The sequence below is a fragment of the Vitis vinifera genome, chromosome 5 (assembly GCF_030704535.1).
Source record: "Vitis vinifera cultivar Pinot Noir 40024 chromosome 5, ASM3070453v1".
Lineage (NCBI taxonomy): Eukaryota > Viridiplantae > Streptophyta > Magnoliopsida > Vitales > Vitaceae > Vitis > Vitis vinifera.
In genome coordinates, this window is record NC_081809.1 from 984,115 (window position 1) to 996,259 (window position 12,145).

Here is a 12,145-nt window from a genome sequence, read left to right on the forward strand (position 1 = left end):
TTTTTGGTTGAGTCTATGGAAGTTGATATTTCATTTCTAGTTTTAGTTGGAGATAAAAATAAAAGGTAAAATTAAATGTGTTTTTGATAGGGTAATCTTAATGTTATTAAGGGAGTATCCTGTATTGCTGGATTAAAACTTTTGTCATCACTCCTTCAACGACGCGTGGTGAATTCGAAGCATCGCCACGAAGTCCGGACAACGGTTGAGGCTAAGTTGACACGTAAGGTCTTGGAAACACGTGTCGTCACTCCTTCCTGAGACCCCTTCTCATTCACCGTTCACCCGCTCTCTTTTCGCTCTCTCTTCAACTCTTAACTGCCATCCGCATTCTTCTTCCATCTCAAACATCTCCCAGTTCCAGTGAGTTTGTGAAGGATTGAAGTGAAAAGGAAAAGGGAAGGAAGATGAGCAGTAATCTAGAAACTCGATCTCTTCTGGACGAGCTTCGTGATTTCGACAAAGGCGGCTTCTTCGACCTCGGCCATCCTCTCCTCAACCGCTTCGCTGAGAGCTTCGTCAAAGCCGCAGGGGTACTCTTTCAATTCTCTTTCTCCATCTCTCTTTACTACCATAAATGGAAACATGTTCTGTGTCTCTGAATGATGAGTGAGTGACTTTGTTTCACAGATTGGAGCCATTCAGGCTGTGTCCCGCGAGGCTTATTTCACCGCCATTGAAGGTACGTCTGATTGTTGTGTACGATTACAGTTTGTCCACCCCTCCCTCCTTCCCCCTTGTTCATATAAAGGATATTGAGAATGCATGCCGATGTGCATCAGGCTCTGGGCTCGAATCCCCTGGTGGTGTGACAGAGGTCACAGTTGGTGGCAAAAAACAACGTTTTCCGGATCTCAAAGGTATGTCGATGGTACGCTTCCCGTAGCTTTAGCGATCCATGACACATTTTCTATATTTATGCATATAAGTATACATATGTTCAGAGCCCTTACCCTAAATCCAATCCCACCATTCCCACCCTGAATCCTAAACAACATGCAATCAAATATGTAGTTGTGTTGATTGGATTTAAGATAGTAAGTTATTGGTCAACTCCATGAACAAACCTGATTGTTCAAATATTGTTGAATTAATCTACTTAGATATTGTATTAGCTCTGTCTTATTACTGCTTCTTATCTTTGCAGGAGAAAGCAGCAGAAAATCTCTTGAAGCCCTGGTAAGCTGCAGATTCTTCCATATATGCTTAGCAACGAGATCTGGGCAAATCTTTTTTAGTTTGTGGGGTTTCTCTGGTGTGATTGAAGGACTGCTGTGTTATTTCTCTAAAAGATAAAAATGGATGCCTTGTTTCACTAGTAGAGGCAGCAGGATCTAGTGCCAATTGGTCATTGGCTTACTTGTTGGGGAAGGAGGGATATAAACTTAAAGGAGATAAATACTAGTTAGTTCTTCAATTTTGATGTTCAGTGTAATGCTTTCTCATTAGTGGACTATGTAAATGGTTGCTTGCAATCTTTTTCAGGTGAAGAGCACAGGAAAAGAATCTCTTCAATGGGGTAATTAAGTTTATCTACCTGAATTTGAATCCTTTTTTTTCTCTTTATTGTTGGAAATTAATTTTCTAAGGGTTGTCAACTTCAATGATGGAACATTCCCTGTTCTTGGACCTGTCTCAAGACTTGATTGTGAGAGCATGGGTCATTTCAATCTTGATACTGGAGGCCTTTCCTGCTCTCTTAGTATGAATATCAAGATTTGAGACATTATTGCCATGGTATTCAAACTGCGGCTCATAATTTGGGATTGCCAAGTAGAGAAACCCCTGCTCTATATATTGAGTGATCAAATTGTTCTGATGCTTGCACATAGCTCCTAGTACATATGTGGAGGGGAAAGGATATAACATTTGCTTTTGTGTCGCAGGACTAGCAGCAGGAATGTATTCAGGTCTCACCTATGGTCTAAAGGAGGCTCGTGGTGCTCATGATTGGGTAAGGTTCCTATTTACAGTATCCTGGCGAATTCCCATGATAAATCCTAGTGAATTGGTATATATACAATCCTATTTCCTAGCAATCTCCACAGGAGATTGAAAAGGATTTTGATTGGCTGTTATATTCCCTTATTTGTTCACTTTTGGCCTAAGCGGCATCAATTTGCCTCTATTTTTAAGCCGACAGCAACAGTAGATCCTTTGCATTTGGGTTCCATATGGTGACTCACTTCCTAAAACATTTTCCCTTTTCATCTCTCCTAATTTTCTACTCTTTGCATTCAAATAAGCTGTAATATCTAGCCTACTGTGCAAGGAGATCTCATTAGCTCTGTTAAGCTTCTTAATCCCAGTTTTTATGACCGAAGGTTCATTGGGTAAATTAAATCGAAACATACTCAGATCAGCACCACTTCTTCCATTGCTTTTCCATGTTTTAAGAACAACATAGCTAAAGCTTCATTCTATGCATGTTATGAAGAGCAATTGATACTCCCATGTTTCAAGATCCAGCCCTGTTGTGAACTTTCTTCCCATCACCAATACAATCTTCTTTCAGGAAATATGCTCAGTTTTCAATGCCTTGGTGTCAAACTTTGTGTTTGGTTGCAGAAAAACAGTGCAGTAGCAGGAGCAGTTACAGGTGTGGCGCTGGCTCTTACATCCAACGACACTTCCCATGAACAGATTGTTCAATGTGCCATCACTGGAGCCGCCATCTCCACTGCTGCTAATCTCCTTACAGGGATATTCTAAGTCGGTAATGCAGTGAGAGAAACTTTTGTCTTCTGTCCATCTAGATGTATGAACTACCTAGTACTCGCCTAAGTAAATGTTGATTATTAGGTTTGTCTTCTGCACTGGATTCTGAAGAAACATGTAGTTTCCACTTTTCTTGGGATCATATTTGGTTTAACCTAAAAAGTAATTTGTGAATGATGTCCGATGGCAATACGAGAGCGGAACTAGTTTTATGTTGGAAACTTGGGACTAGTTAAAGCAAAATGTGATTTTCAAAATCATGTCAGGCTTGCAGCCAACGGATATATTATCAACAAAGTTAAATTCATTTTTATCATTTTTGATTTATTAAGTTAAAAAATTTGAACCTTTATATAACTTATTATTTTCTTAATTGGTTAAGGTATCCAAGAACTTAAATAAATTCAATTGCATCATAAGGTGAATGATATTTATACAAACCCGATATGTATAAAAGTTATGAATCTAATCGTACAATAAATTGAAGAAAAATTGCACTTTTATGTGCTAGAGTGTTCCTTATGAGTGTTGGAATGATTTTTAAAAGAGCAATTGATTCATACCCTTGGACCCTTTGAATTATCATTAGGCTGGCCAATATAATTTTTTATTTACTTACCTGTCAACCGTCCTCACTAATAGTCAATGGCTTGGTCTCAATGACCAAAGGAGTCCAAAGAGAAGTACATAGGTTGGTCCAATAATATTTGAAACAAAATTATCCATATAAGTTTAACTAATCCAACTCACTAAAAGCCAAATGGAGAAGAATTCAAAGTCATATGCAATATATCGACAATTAGGATGAAGATTAGGACTTCATATTATTAGACTATATCATACATAATATAAAAAATGTTTCAATGTTTTTGTATTAAAAATGTCAAAATGGCCACCTTTTTCAAAATATTTTCATATTTGACAGCCTTATTCCACTTTTTTCCCAAATAAAAATCCATCCAAACAGGGCCTAAGGGGTATTAAGGTAATTCCTAATTTAGCCCAATCACAATCATTCACACGGCAATAAATGTCAAGACTACCCCTCGCGAGGAGGATACGGTCTCTTCTCACCGTTTTTCTCTCAGGCTCTAACCCTTTCTTTTGCTTCGTGTTCGAGAGAAACGGTCCATTCTGGTTCAGATCAGATCAGATCTGGTTATGAAAAATGCCCTTATATCTACGGTACGTTTTTAAATGTCTTCCATCTCTATTTCTGTATTTAATTTCTAGGGTTTTTCCCCCCTTTGTTTGGTGGGTTTGTTTTGCCTTTTGGTTCCGATATCGAAGTTCTGGTTTTAGGGTTTTTGGCCCTATTTTTCATGAGAAGAAAAAATCAATTTTTATTTCGAGAGGTAAGATTTAGGGTTTTTGATTGTTATTATTCTGCGGAGGGAAATTAATTTAAATTTGGATTGGAATGAGGCGGATTCTTATGCTAATCTTTGGTTGGTGGGAAAATAAGGGAAAGAGTTATAAAATTGACCCTTTGATAAGATTTATTTTTGGTGTTTTTCCTGATGATTTTTTAATCTATCGAATGGATCTTTAGGGTTTGATGATTTGGTGTCTTTTTGTGGATTAACCATAACTGTCTTCTGTTGTGCTTTCGGAGATTTCGGTTTTATGGGATTTGACCTCTGTATCTTTGATACTTTGACACTTCTTTGCTGAACAAACTAAGGGAAGAAAAAACAATCACTCACTGAATAAAAGCCTAGTAGTTGAGATGATAAAATTCTTCCCTTGCTTCGGAAGGGAAAAGAATGAAAATTTGTAATTAGAATTTAGTTTTTTCTTTGATTATTTTCATAGAAATTCATCAATTGAATGGTTCAGTGATCTCCAAAGGTTTGTATTAAAAATTTTTTTTAGAAGAATTTAGTTTTCTGACCATGTATTCCATTTAGGAGTTTTTTTCCTGCTTTGCTTTATTTCTTTAAGGTTATGTTTGTTCCTAAGGAAAGAAAAAAAATGTTAATAAAAATTATTCTCATGTTGGTTGTTTCAATGAAGATATCAAAGAAAATCAAATATAATCAAAATTAGTTAGAAATTTATACCTTTTCAAATTGTTTAATCTTTATATTGAATAGTTCAAATAAGTGAAATGGGTTTGAAATAGCATATGAAATAATTTATTGATTTTAATTTTAATTTTAATTTTTCTTCACTTTTTCTTTCCTTCCACCTTTCCTCTCTATAATCTTTCTCTCACGTTTTCCCTCAAAATTTCCGGGAACCAAACATAACCTAAAAATAATTAGTTTACTGATATTTCTTGTTTACCCATGTAGCCATTCTGCCAGTGTAATTTAGCTTCTTTTTCTTTTATATCTGTCTTTCTTGCTATATCTTTAGTAAGTGAATGACTAAAATGAGTTCTTGAATGCAGGATGTTGAAGCACTGGATTTAAATTGATTTTGAGTAGAAGTTTTGAGCGTTGTGGAAGTTTGCAAGTTCTTAGTTGAATATTGTGTATTTCTAACATGTCTAGTAAGAAAGAAGAGAAAGCTCAGGCTGCAGCTGAAAGAATCAAGGCTGCAGCTTTGACAGCTGCGAAAGGTCTTAGCCGTGCTCAGGCTGAACGAGCAGCTGCTGCTGCGGCTCGAAATGTGAATGCATATGGGCAAAAGGAAGAAGGCCCGAGCAGATGGCAGGAGAAAAGGGAAGCGAAGAGGCAGATGTATTTGATGAGTACTGAAAAGGCTGTGATATTGGGTGAAAGAAAAGACCTGAAGACAACAATGTCTACCATTGGAGGCACATCTTCACAATGCCAAAAGTGTTTCCAAACTGGACATTGGACATATGAGTGCAAGAATGAACGGGTTTATATCTCACGACCCTCTCGGACTCAGCAACTCAAAAACCCTAAATTAAGGATGAAATTATCAATCTCTTATGATTTGGATAATCCAGATATTAAGAAGAATGAAGCAGCTGAAAAAGTTGATAAGAAGAGCAAAAGGAAGCATCAGTCAGATTCTGATTCTGGCAGTGATAGCGAGGCTTCAGTTTTTGAGACTGATAGTGAGTCATCATCAGTTACTGGATCAGAGGATTCTTCAGGAAGTAGTTCTGGTTATAGCTCATCATCTGATTCAGAGGAAGAAAGGAGGCGGAGGAAGAAAAAGAAGCAGAAGAAGGGGAGGAGGAGGCACAGGAGGTACAGCTCATCGTCTGAGTCTTCTGATTCAGACTCAGGTTCTGAATCCGATTCTGATGAGAGGAGCAGCCGGAGGAGGAGCAGAAGGCATAGCAGAAGGCGTTAAAGGGAGGGATTAGTTTATAGTGTGATGTCAGTAATATCAGTTTTATGTGGTTCTTGTGTGTTTTCAAAGCTAGAAATCTTTGCCATCTTCAAATGTTTCTTCATTGGATTGATCCAGCATGCTGCAGTGGAGTTCTCAAGGTGAAGGTCATGTCTTCTATATGTTACCATCTGGGCTCTCTGGATATCCTTACTAGACTCTAGTGTCTCTCCATATTTCTTCTATTGTGTTGCAGTTGTAATAATTCAGAACCATAGTACTTGTTTCTGCTTTTAACCTTGGTTTTGGTGCATTTTCCAACTAACTTCGGATTCACATGCTTTTTTTCAATTAATGTTTACAGGTTTTCCCCCTCTTTTTCACTTCCCTATAACCTCTCTTTGATTGTTGATATGTTCTTCTTTTCAACCGTGCAATTCTATTTCGAAGTTACTCCAGGTTAACTGATTGCATTTTATGATACCGATGTGTTGCAACTTGCAACCAGATTTATGGAAAATTTATTATTTTATCTTCTTTCACTTTTTTTTTTTTTTTCTTTTCTTTCCCTGAATTTTTCGAAAACCAAAAGGGTTGTGTTCAGTTTTGGGCTTTGGAGAGATCTCCTTTGTTTGAATTGAAATTTTGGTAAAGCGACCATCCACTCATACAATGTTTTGATAAGTAATGAGATTATGTCCAGTGTTTTTTAGGTGCACTAAGTTCAGTGAAGGCTTATGGATTTGGAAAAATGTGAGAAAATGTCACGGGTTTGTGTTCTTAGCGTGGAATGTCGTCCCGGAAGCAAATCGGTTATTAGGTTGTTTGCAAATCCTTCTAAGAAACAATTTTGTATTCTTTAGAATAAAAATTGAAACATGTTTCATAAATATTGGACTGAAAATAGTTTTAAAATAATTTATTTTGAAAACAGTTTTTTTGACAACATGTTTTCTTAAATAATAAATAATAAAAAATTGGTAAATTTTTTTAGAATAAATTTAAATTGAAGTGTTGTGAAATATATATTATACATAAATCCATGTTATTTTTATAGAGATGAGTTCCAAAAAAAATTGTTTCCTGTCAATGTTTTCAAATAAGATTTTGCTTCTTAAAATAAATGATTAATTGTTTTTAAAAAATATTCTTAAACTTAGAGTCCTAAAAAACATTATCAAATGGGGCAGCAGATTCTCTGATGAATGCAGAAATACAGAAATAGCTTTCAAATTTTAAAGATCGTATAAAAGTAACCGGAAATACCTTTACAACATCTAATAACGTAACATGTTTATCAGGATGTCTAATTTTATCCTTAAATAATAATAATAAAGAGTGAGAGGAAAAAAAGGGGTGTTATATTATTTTATATACCGAGCGAAGAGCCAAGAAGCATCGGAGAGAGTGGAATACAGAAAACCCGCCAACGAAGAAAGGAGTGTGCGAAGCCGAAACCAAGTGTCCATCCCATCTTCCTCTTCGCTGCAATTTTCTCGGCATCGTCAAAATGAGTACTATGAAGTTTTGCCGAGAATGGTGAGGATTTTGTCGTCTTCATCTCAAATCCGCTACTCTTTCTTCCTTCTCTGATTTACATATTCGTATATGTCTTTTCTTGCTCTTTTTATTTTCTTGATTTTTTTTTTCTGACTACATTTTCGATTTTTAACAATGAAATGCATATAATTATGTGTCAGCAACAACATTCTCTACCCAAAGGAAGATCGGGAGCAGAAGATCCTTCTCTATGCCTGCCGAAACTGCGATCACCAGGTTTCTTCCTTTAGGACTCTATTTCTTCCGAAAAACCCTAATTCTTTTCTTGCTCTTTTTCTTCATTTTATATTTTAAGATCTTTAGCGAAATTAGGGTTCTTAAGGTTTTTTTTTTCCTTTCCTAGCAAGTATAGACAGTAATGTTAAAATGGATTTTCTTTTTTTTGAACGCTTAGAAGCCCAGATGACCTATTGTTAGGAAATGGTTTTTGCAAAAGTGTCGTCAAAGGATAAATATATGAATTTGTCTATGGCTATTGGGCGCCATTGAGGTCTCGGGTTTAGTCTCTTTCTCATTAGGCTTTATGTTTTTTAATGAAGAATCTGCCTTATCGATGTGGATTTGTTGGAGGACATGGCTTGTCACCTTTCTCTTTGGGTTGAAAAAGAAAAATGAAATGGTTGTTACTATAAATTTTAGTTTTGAAAGTGTATGGACTGCATTCATTGGACTAGGGGAACTGGGTTGTTGAAGTATTGGGCACATTGGTTATCTTTCTCGAGGCCTAGGGTGACTTAACAAGTTCAATTTTTTGAAAAGTTTATATTAAGGAGGGTAAGAAATAGCTAGATGGTGGTCATTTTCACTTGACTTGTTATACTGTCTTGTGCTTCATGTTTCCATCACCTTTCTTAGAAGGTTGTTTAATCCCGCATCACTGATGTAACAAGTGGCAGAATGCCTTATCAAGTTATTCCAAATTTAGCAATAAAAAGTTTGCTCGACCATTCTATTCTACTGGAGTCAAAGATTACATTATTGACAAAAGTGCTCAGATCTTAGTGACACAACTCATGTGAATAGTTATTTTATGTGTGCCTTCTAGACCTGGCTAAAGTAGTACGGAGTAAGATTGGATATGGGAGAGAATCCCAGTTCAATTCCAAACTAGAAAACAAAATTTCCCATAAAAAAACATGTTCTTGTTTCATATTTGCATTTATTGAGTGGATTTTCTACCTGCTCATGGAAAGTTAATTCTCAGATTGCTAATTTTGTGTTATCTTGTGTTCTAAAATTTACATCCTTTTTGGATACTTAAAAAATAATTATAATCATCAGTGTTGTATCCCAAAGTTCTTAGCTTTTGCAATACTTAACCTTTTAAAGTGTATATTACGATGCATATACGATATACGATACAATATGTTACGTGATATTGTAATACAACGATACATACATCTTTAACTATTTTTGATAATTTTTTTTTTAACAAATCAAATTATTATTTTTTTTGTTAAAAGAATTTATTATATTAATTGTTTAAAATATATTAAAAGATTAAAAATTTATTATAAAAATGAGATATAGGTAAAATAATCTTTTATAAAAAGCTATATTCTCGTTGTCTAATGTTATATTACAAGTCAAATAAGTTTATTTTTACAATGAATATTGAAAATTTTTCATTTCAATGGTTTGAATGTTGACAATGAAAATGATTGTAACTAGTGAATGAATTTTTTTACTTAATATATTTGTTTTTTTTATAAAGGCATATATATATATATGTGTGTGTGTGTGTGCGCGCGCGCGCGTGCGTGCATGCATGTGTGTGTGCATATGCCTAGTTAGAATTTGAAATTCAAAATCATAGCAAAAAATTGAAGAAGTTTATTTTTGTTGATTATATGATGAATTTATATATTAAAGTTATATTTTGTTAATTTAAACTTGTCTAAACTTTAACATTCAATGTTTTCATATGATATATAACATAGTTTAACTCTTTAGATCTTACTATCTTCCATAAAAGTAGTTATATATTACTCTATACTTCATACTTTCGATAGATATACGCGTATATACATATTATTTATTTTTTATTACATAAAAAAAGAAAAAAAGAACATGATACGTTTTACAAGTTAACAACTATGCTCTTTCGTGGAGTGCAGTTTTCTTGTCATTGCTTTCTAGCTGTGTCGCAATCCTATGAATCTCTACCTAATTTGCCCATTATATTTGTTAGTGTTTAAATGAATCATTAAGGTGTTAATACATTAAGTAATACCCATGATATTTATAATCAACTCAAGATAGTTTGCAGGGGCATAAACACTTAGTTATGAGATCATTAATCCTTACATTAATGAATAATGGAAAATAGAAGTGGGAACTAAACCAAGAAGGCAAGAACCATAGAATTGCTTAAAATATAATTGAATGGGTTTAACTGGATATGAGCAATATATTGAACCTTTGGGTGGTTTTGTAATTATAAACATATATGTTTTGGAAATTTCACAGTGTTCCCTAATTTCAGTGTTACGTAGTTTGATAAAATGATGTAAGATAAACTCAATGTGATGGCATTTTGGTAGATTTATGTAACAATGAATTCTGTTATGAACATTTCCAATTGGAAACTATGTTAGAACAGGATGATGAATTAAAGTTCAGTTGACCCAACACTTTGGGTTGATCAACCTAATCACATGTTCTAGCTCTATCACATTTTAGTGTTAAGCAGGAGAATCGTTGGCCTAAAGTGGACCTGTAGAATTACTTAGCATCCCTCCTTAGATCTTGAAGTATGAGATTTGGGGTGTGACAGACTCATTCCTTTCCCTCTTCTCTCTTATGATGGTCCAAGCTGATATTTATTGGTCTGAAGGTGACTAACTTGCAGCTTCCCATGGTTGAGGGAGTTATATTTGTTTGTATACACTGTTCTTAAATCTGTAGACTAAAGGAATACGGATTTCAAAGTGTGTCATATATGGTAACTCTAGGGATGTTCTACACCCTAATATGATTTTTAAATTCATGCTTTAGCTATCTCACTCTTGCTCTCATCTGCCACTTGGCTTTTGCTTGACTCATTAATACATTAAGTGTGGAGAAATACAAAATTTAAGGACACAAATGTCATCTTCTATTTGACCCATTTAAAAAAAAGTGAAGAATTGAAACTTTTGTGAGGAACTTCATGATATAGTCCTAACATTATTTCAGTCTGTGTGTGCTGGTCAACAGTTTCTAATAAAGATTACCCCCTGCTCATTACTTTCCATTCTTTTTAACAACACTGTGCAGGAGGTTGCTGAGAACAACTGTGTCTATAGAAATGAGATACATCACTCTGTTGGGGAGCGCACTCAGGTCTTGCAGGATGTTGCTGCCGATCCAACACTTCCTCGTACTAAATCCGTTCGTTGCGCACAATGCAATCATGGAGAAGCTGTCTTCTTCCAGGTCAATTTCCTGTCCTTTTTCTTCTAACATGAATATGGTTTTATATTAGTTAAGAAAATGACTTTGGCATTGTTGCTCCGGCTTAATGGCATACTTGTAATATTTTCTAGTTCTTGGATTATCACATGACAAGCTTTTGGAGAGCATCCACATGTTATTACTCATGATATCATGGAACACAAACCCAACTTGTAGGAGTCCATGTGATATAATTTATCTCAATTTCTTTATTTTGTTGGGGGGAAAAATTGTGAGAACACATAAGTTGAAGGATGTAGTGGTGATGTTACAAAGGTGCTCCTTTGGAACTTCTAGCCCATGCATAGGTCATAAAGCATGAGAGTTCCATCTTTCACTCAATTTTTTTATTTTTTATTTTTTGTTTTCATGCCCTAACCCCCTGTTCCCACCAGGCCGTAACCTCAATGTCCATATGTGGATGCTTTGTGGTGAAGCTTTTTTTCCATGCCTAAGAATCCCCTAATTATGCTGCCTATAGGTGTCTACAATCAGGGTCTGTTAATTTGGAATGTTATTTTATGGTTCCATCGTTGATCTGTGTTCAATGTGCTGTGCAGGCAACTGCTAGAGGGGAGGAAGGTATGACACTGTTTTTTGTTTGCTGCAATCCAAACTGTGGCTATCGCTGGAGAGATTGAGATCAGTCTACACATGATTAGTGCTAAACTGGGGCTGACAGTGCTAAATGTATTCAGACGTTTGTCCTTGTTCTCCTTAAGAACTGAATGCATTTAAAGAAACTTTTATGATTTTGCAGCGCAATGGGGATTTCAAAATTTGGTGGCACTTTCAGTATTAGCTTTTACATATAATTATGAAGATTTAGCTTAAAGCAAGTGAATAAGTCTAAGATGCAATGTCCCTGGACTAAGTACTACTTTATAAGTTATTGCACCTCGTACCACTGTAGAATCAGGCTTTCAGCCAGAGGAACACCATAGAAGCACTGATTAACGATGGATAAAAGCATGTTTTGCGAATTACTTCCCTTTGAGACTCTTTCTCTGTGTGACCTGTGTTTGTTTGGCAGGACGAGGACGTGGAATAGGATTTAAAAAATCTATTCCCAGGGTGTATATGGGTGGGTAGGAGGGTGTGAGGGGAGGCTCATGAATTTTTTCGAATCTCTCATGGTTGCGATTTAAAAATATGACTTACAGTGTATTTTTTTTAG

The 12,145-nt window shown here is 35.4% G+C and overlaps 3 protein-coding genes across 3 annotated transcripts; all 3 read left to right on the forward strand.

The window, feature by feature from the left end:
• The first annotated feature begins 157 nt into the window (after positions 1–157).
• LOC100263757 (outer envelope pore protein 16-2, chloroplastic) lies at positions 158–2,939 on the forward strand. Its single transcript, XM_002276898.4, has 7 exons — positions 158–533; positions 631–682; positions 783–860; positions 1,148–1,179; positions 1,486–1,519; positions 1,887–1,954; positions 2,569–2,939. Exons 1-7 carry the CDS (start codon positions 408–410, stop codon positions 2,710–2,712), a joined length of 534 nt encoding a protein of 177 aa, XP_002276934.1. The 5' UTR covers positions 158–407; the 3' UTR covers positions 2,713–2,939.
• Positions 2,940–3,544: 605 nt separating this feature from the next.
• LOC100258605 (uncharacterized) lies at positions 3,545–6,298 on the forward strand. Its single transcript, XM_002276937.4, has 2 exons — positions 3,545–3,903; positions 5,114–6,298. Exon 2 carries the CDS (start codon positions 5,209–5,211, stop codon positions 5,992–5,994), a length of 786 nt encoding a protein of 261 aa, XP_002276973.1. The 5' UTR covers positions 3,545–3,903; positions 5,114–5,208; the 3' UTR covers positions 5,995–6,298.
• An 862-nt stretch (positions 6,299–7,160) lies between these two features.
• On the forward strand, positions 7,161–11,757 carry LOC100253286 (DNA-directed RNA polymerases II, IV and V subunit 9A). The gene is made up of 4 exons (XM_002276920.5): positions 7,161–7,512; positions 7,674–7,749; positions 10,792–10,950; positions 11,529–11,757. The coding sequence occupies exons 1-4, from the start codon at positions 7,484–7,486 to the stop codon at positions 11,607–11,609; spliced, it is 345 nt and encodes a 114-aa protein (XP_002276956.1). The 5' UTR covers positions 7,161–7,483; the 3' UTR covers positions 11,610–11,757.
• The last annotated feature ends 388 nt before the right edge of the window (positions 11,758–12,145 follow it).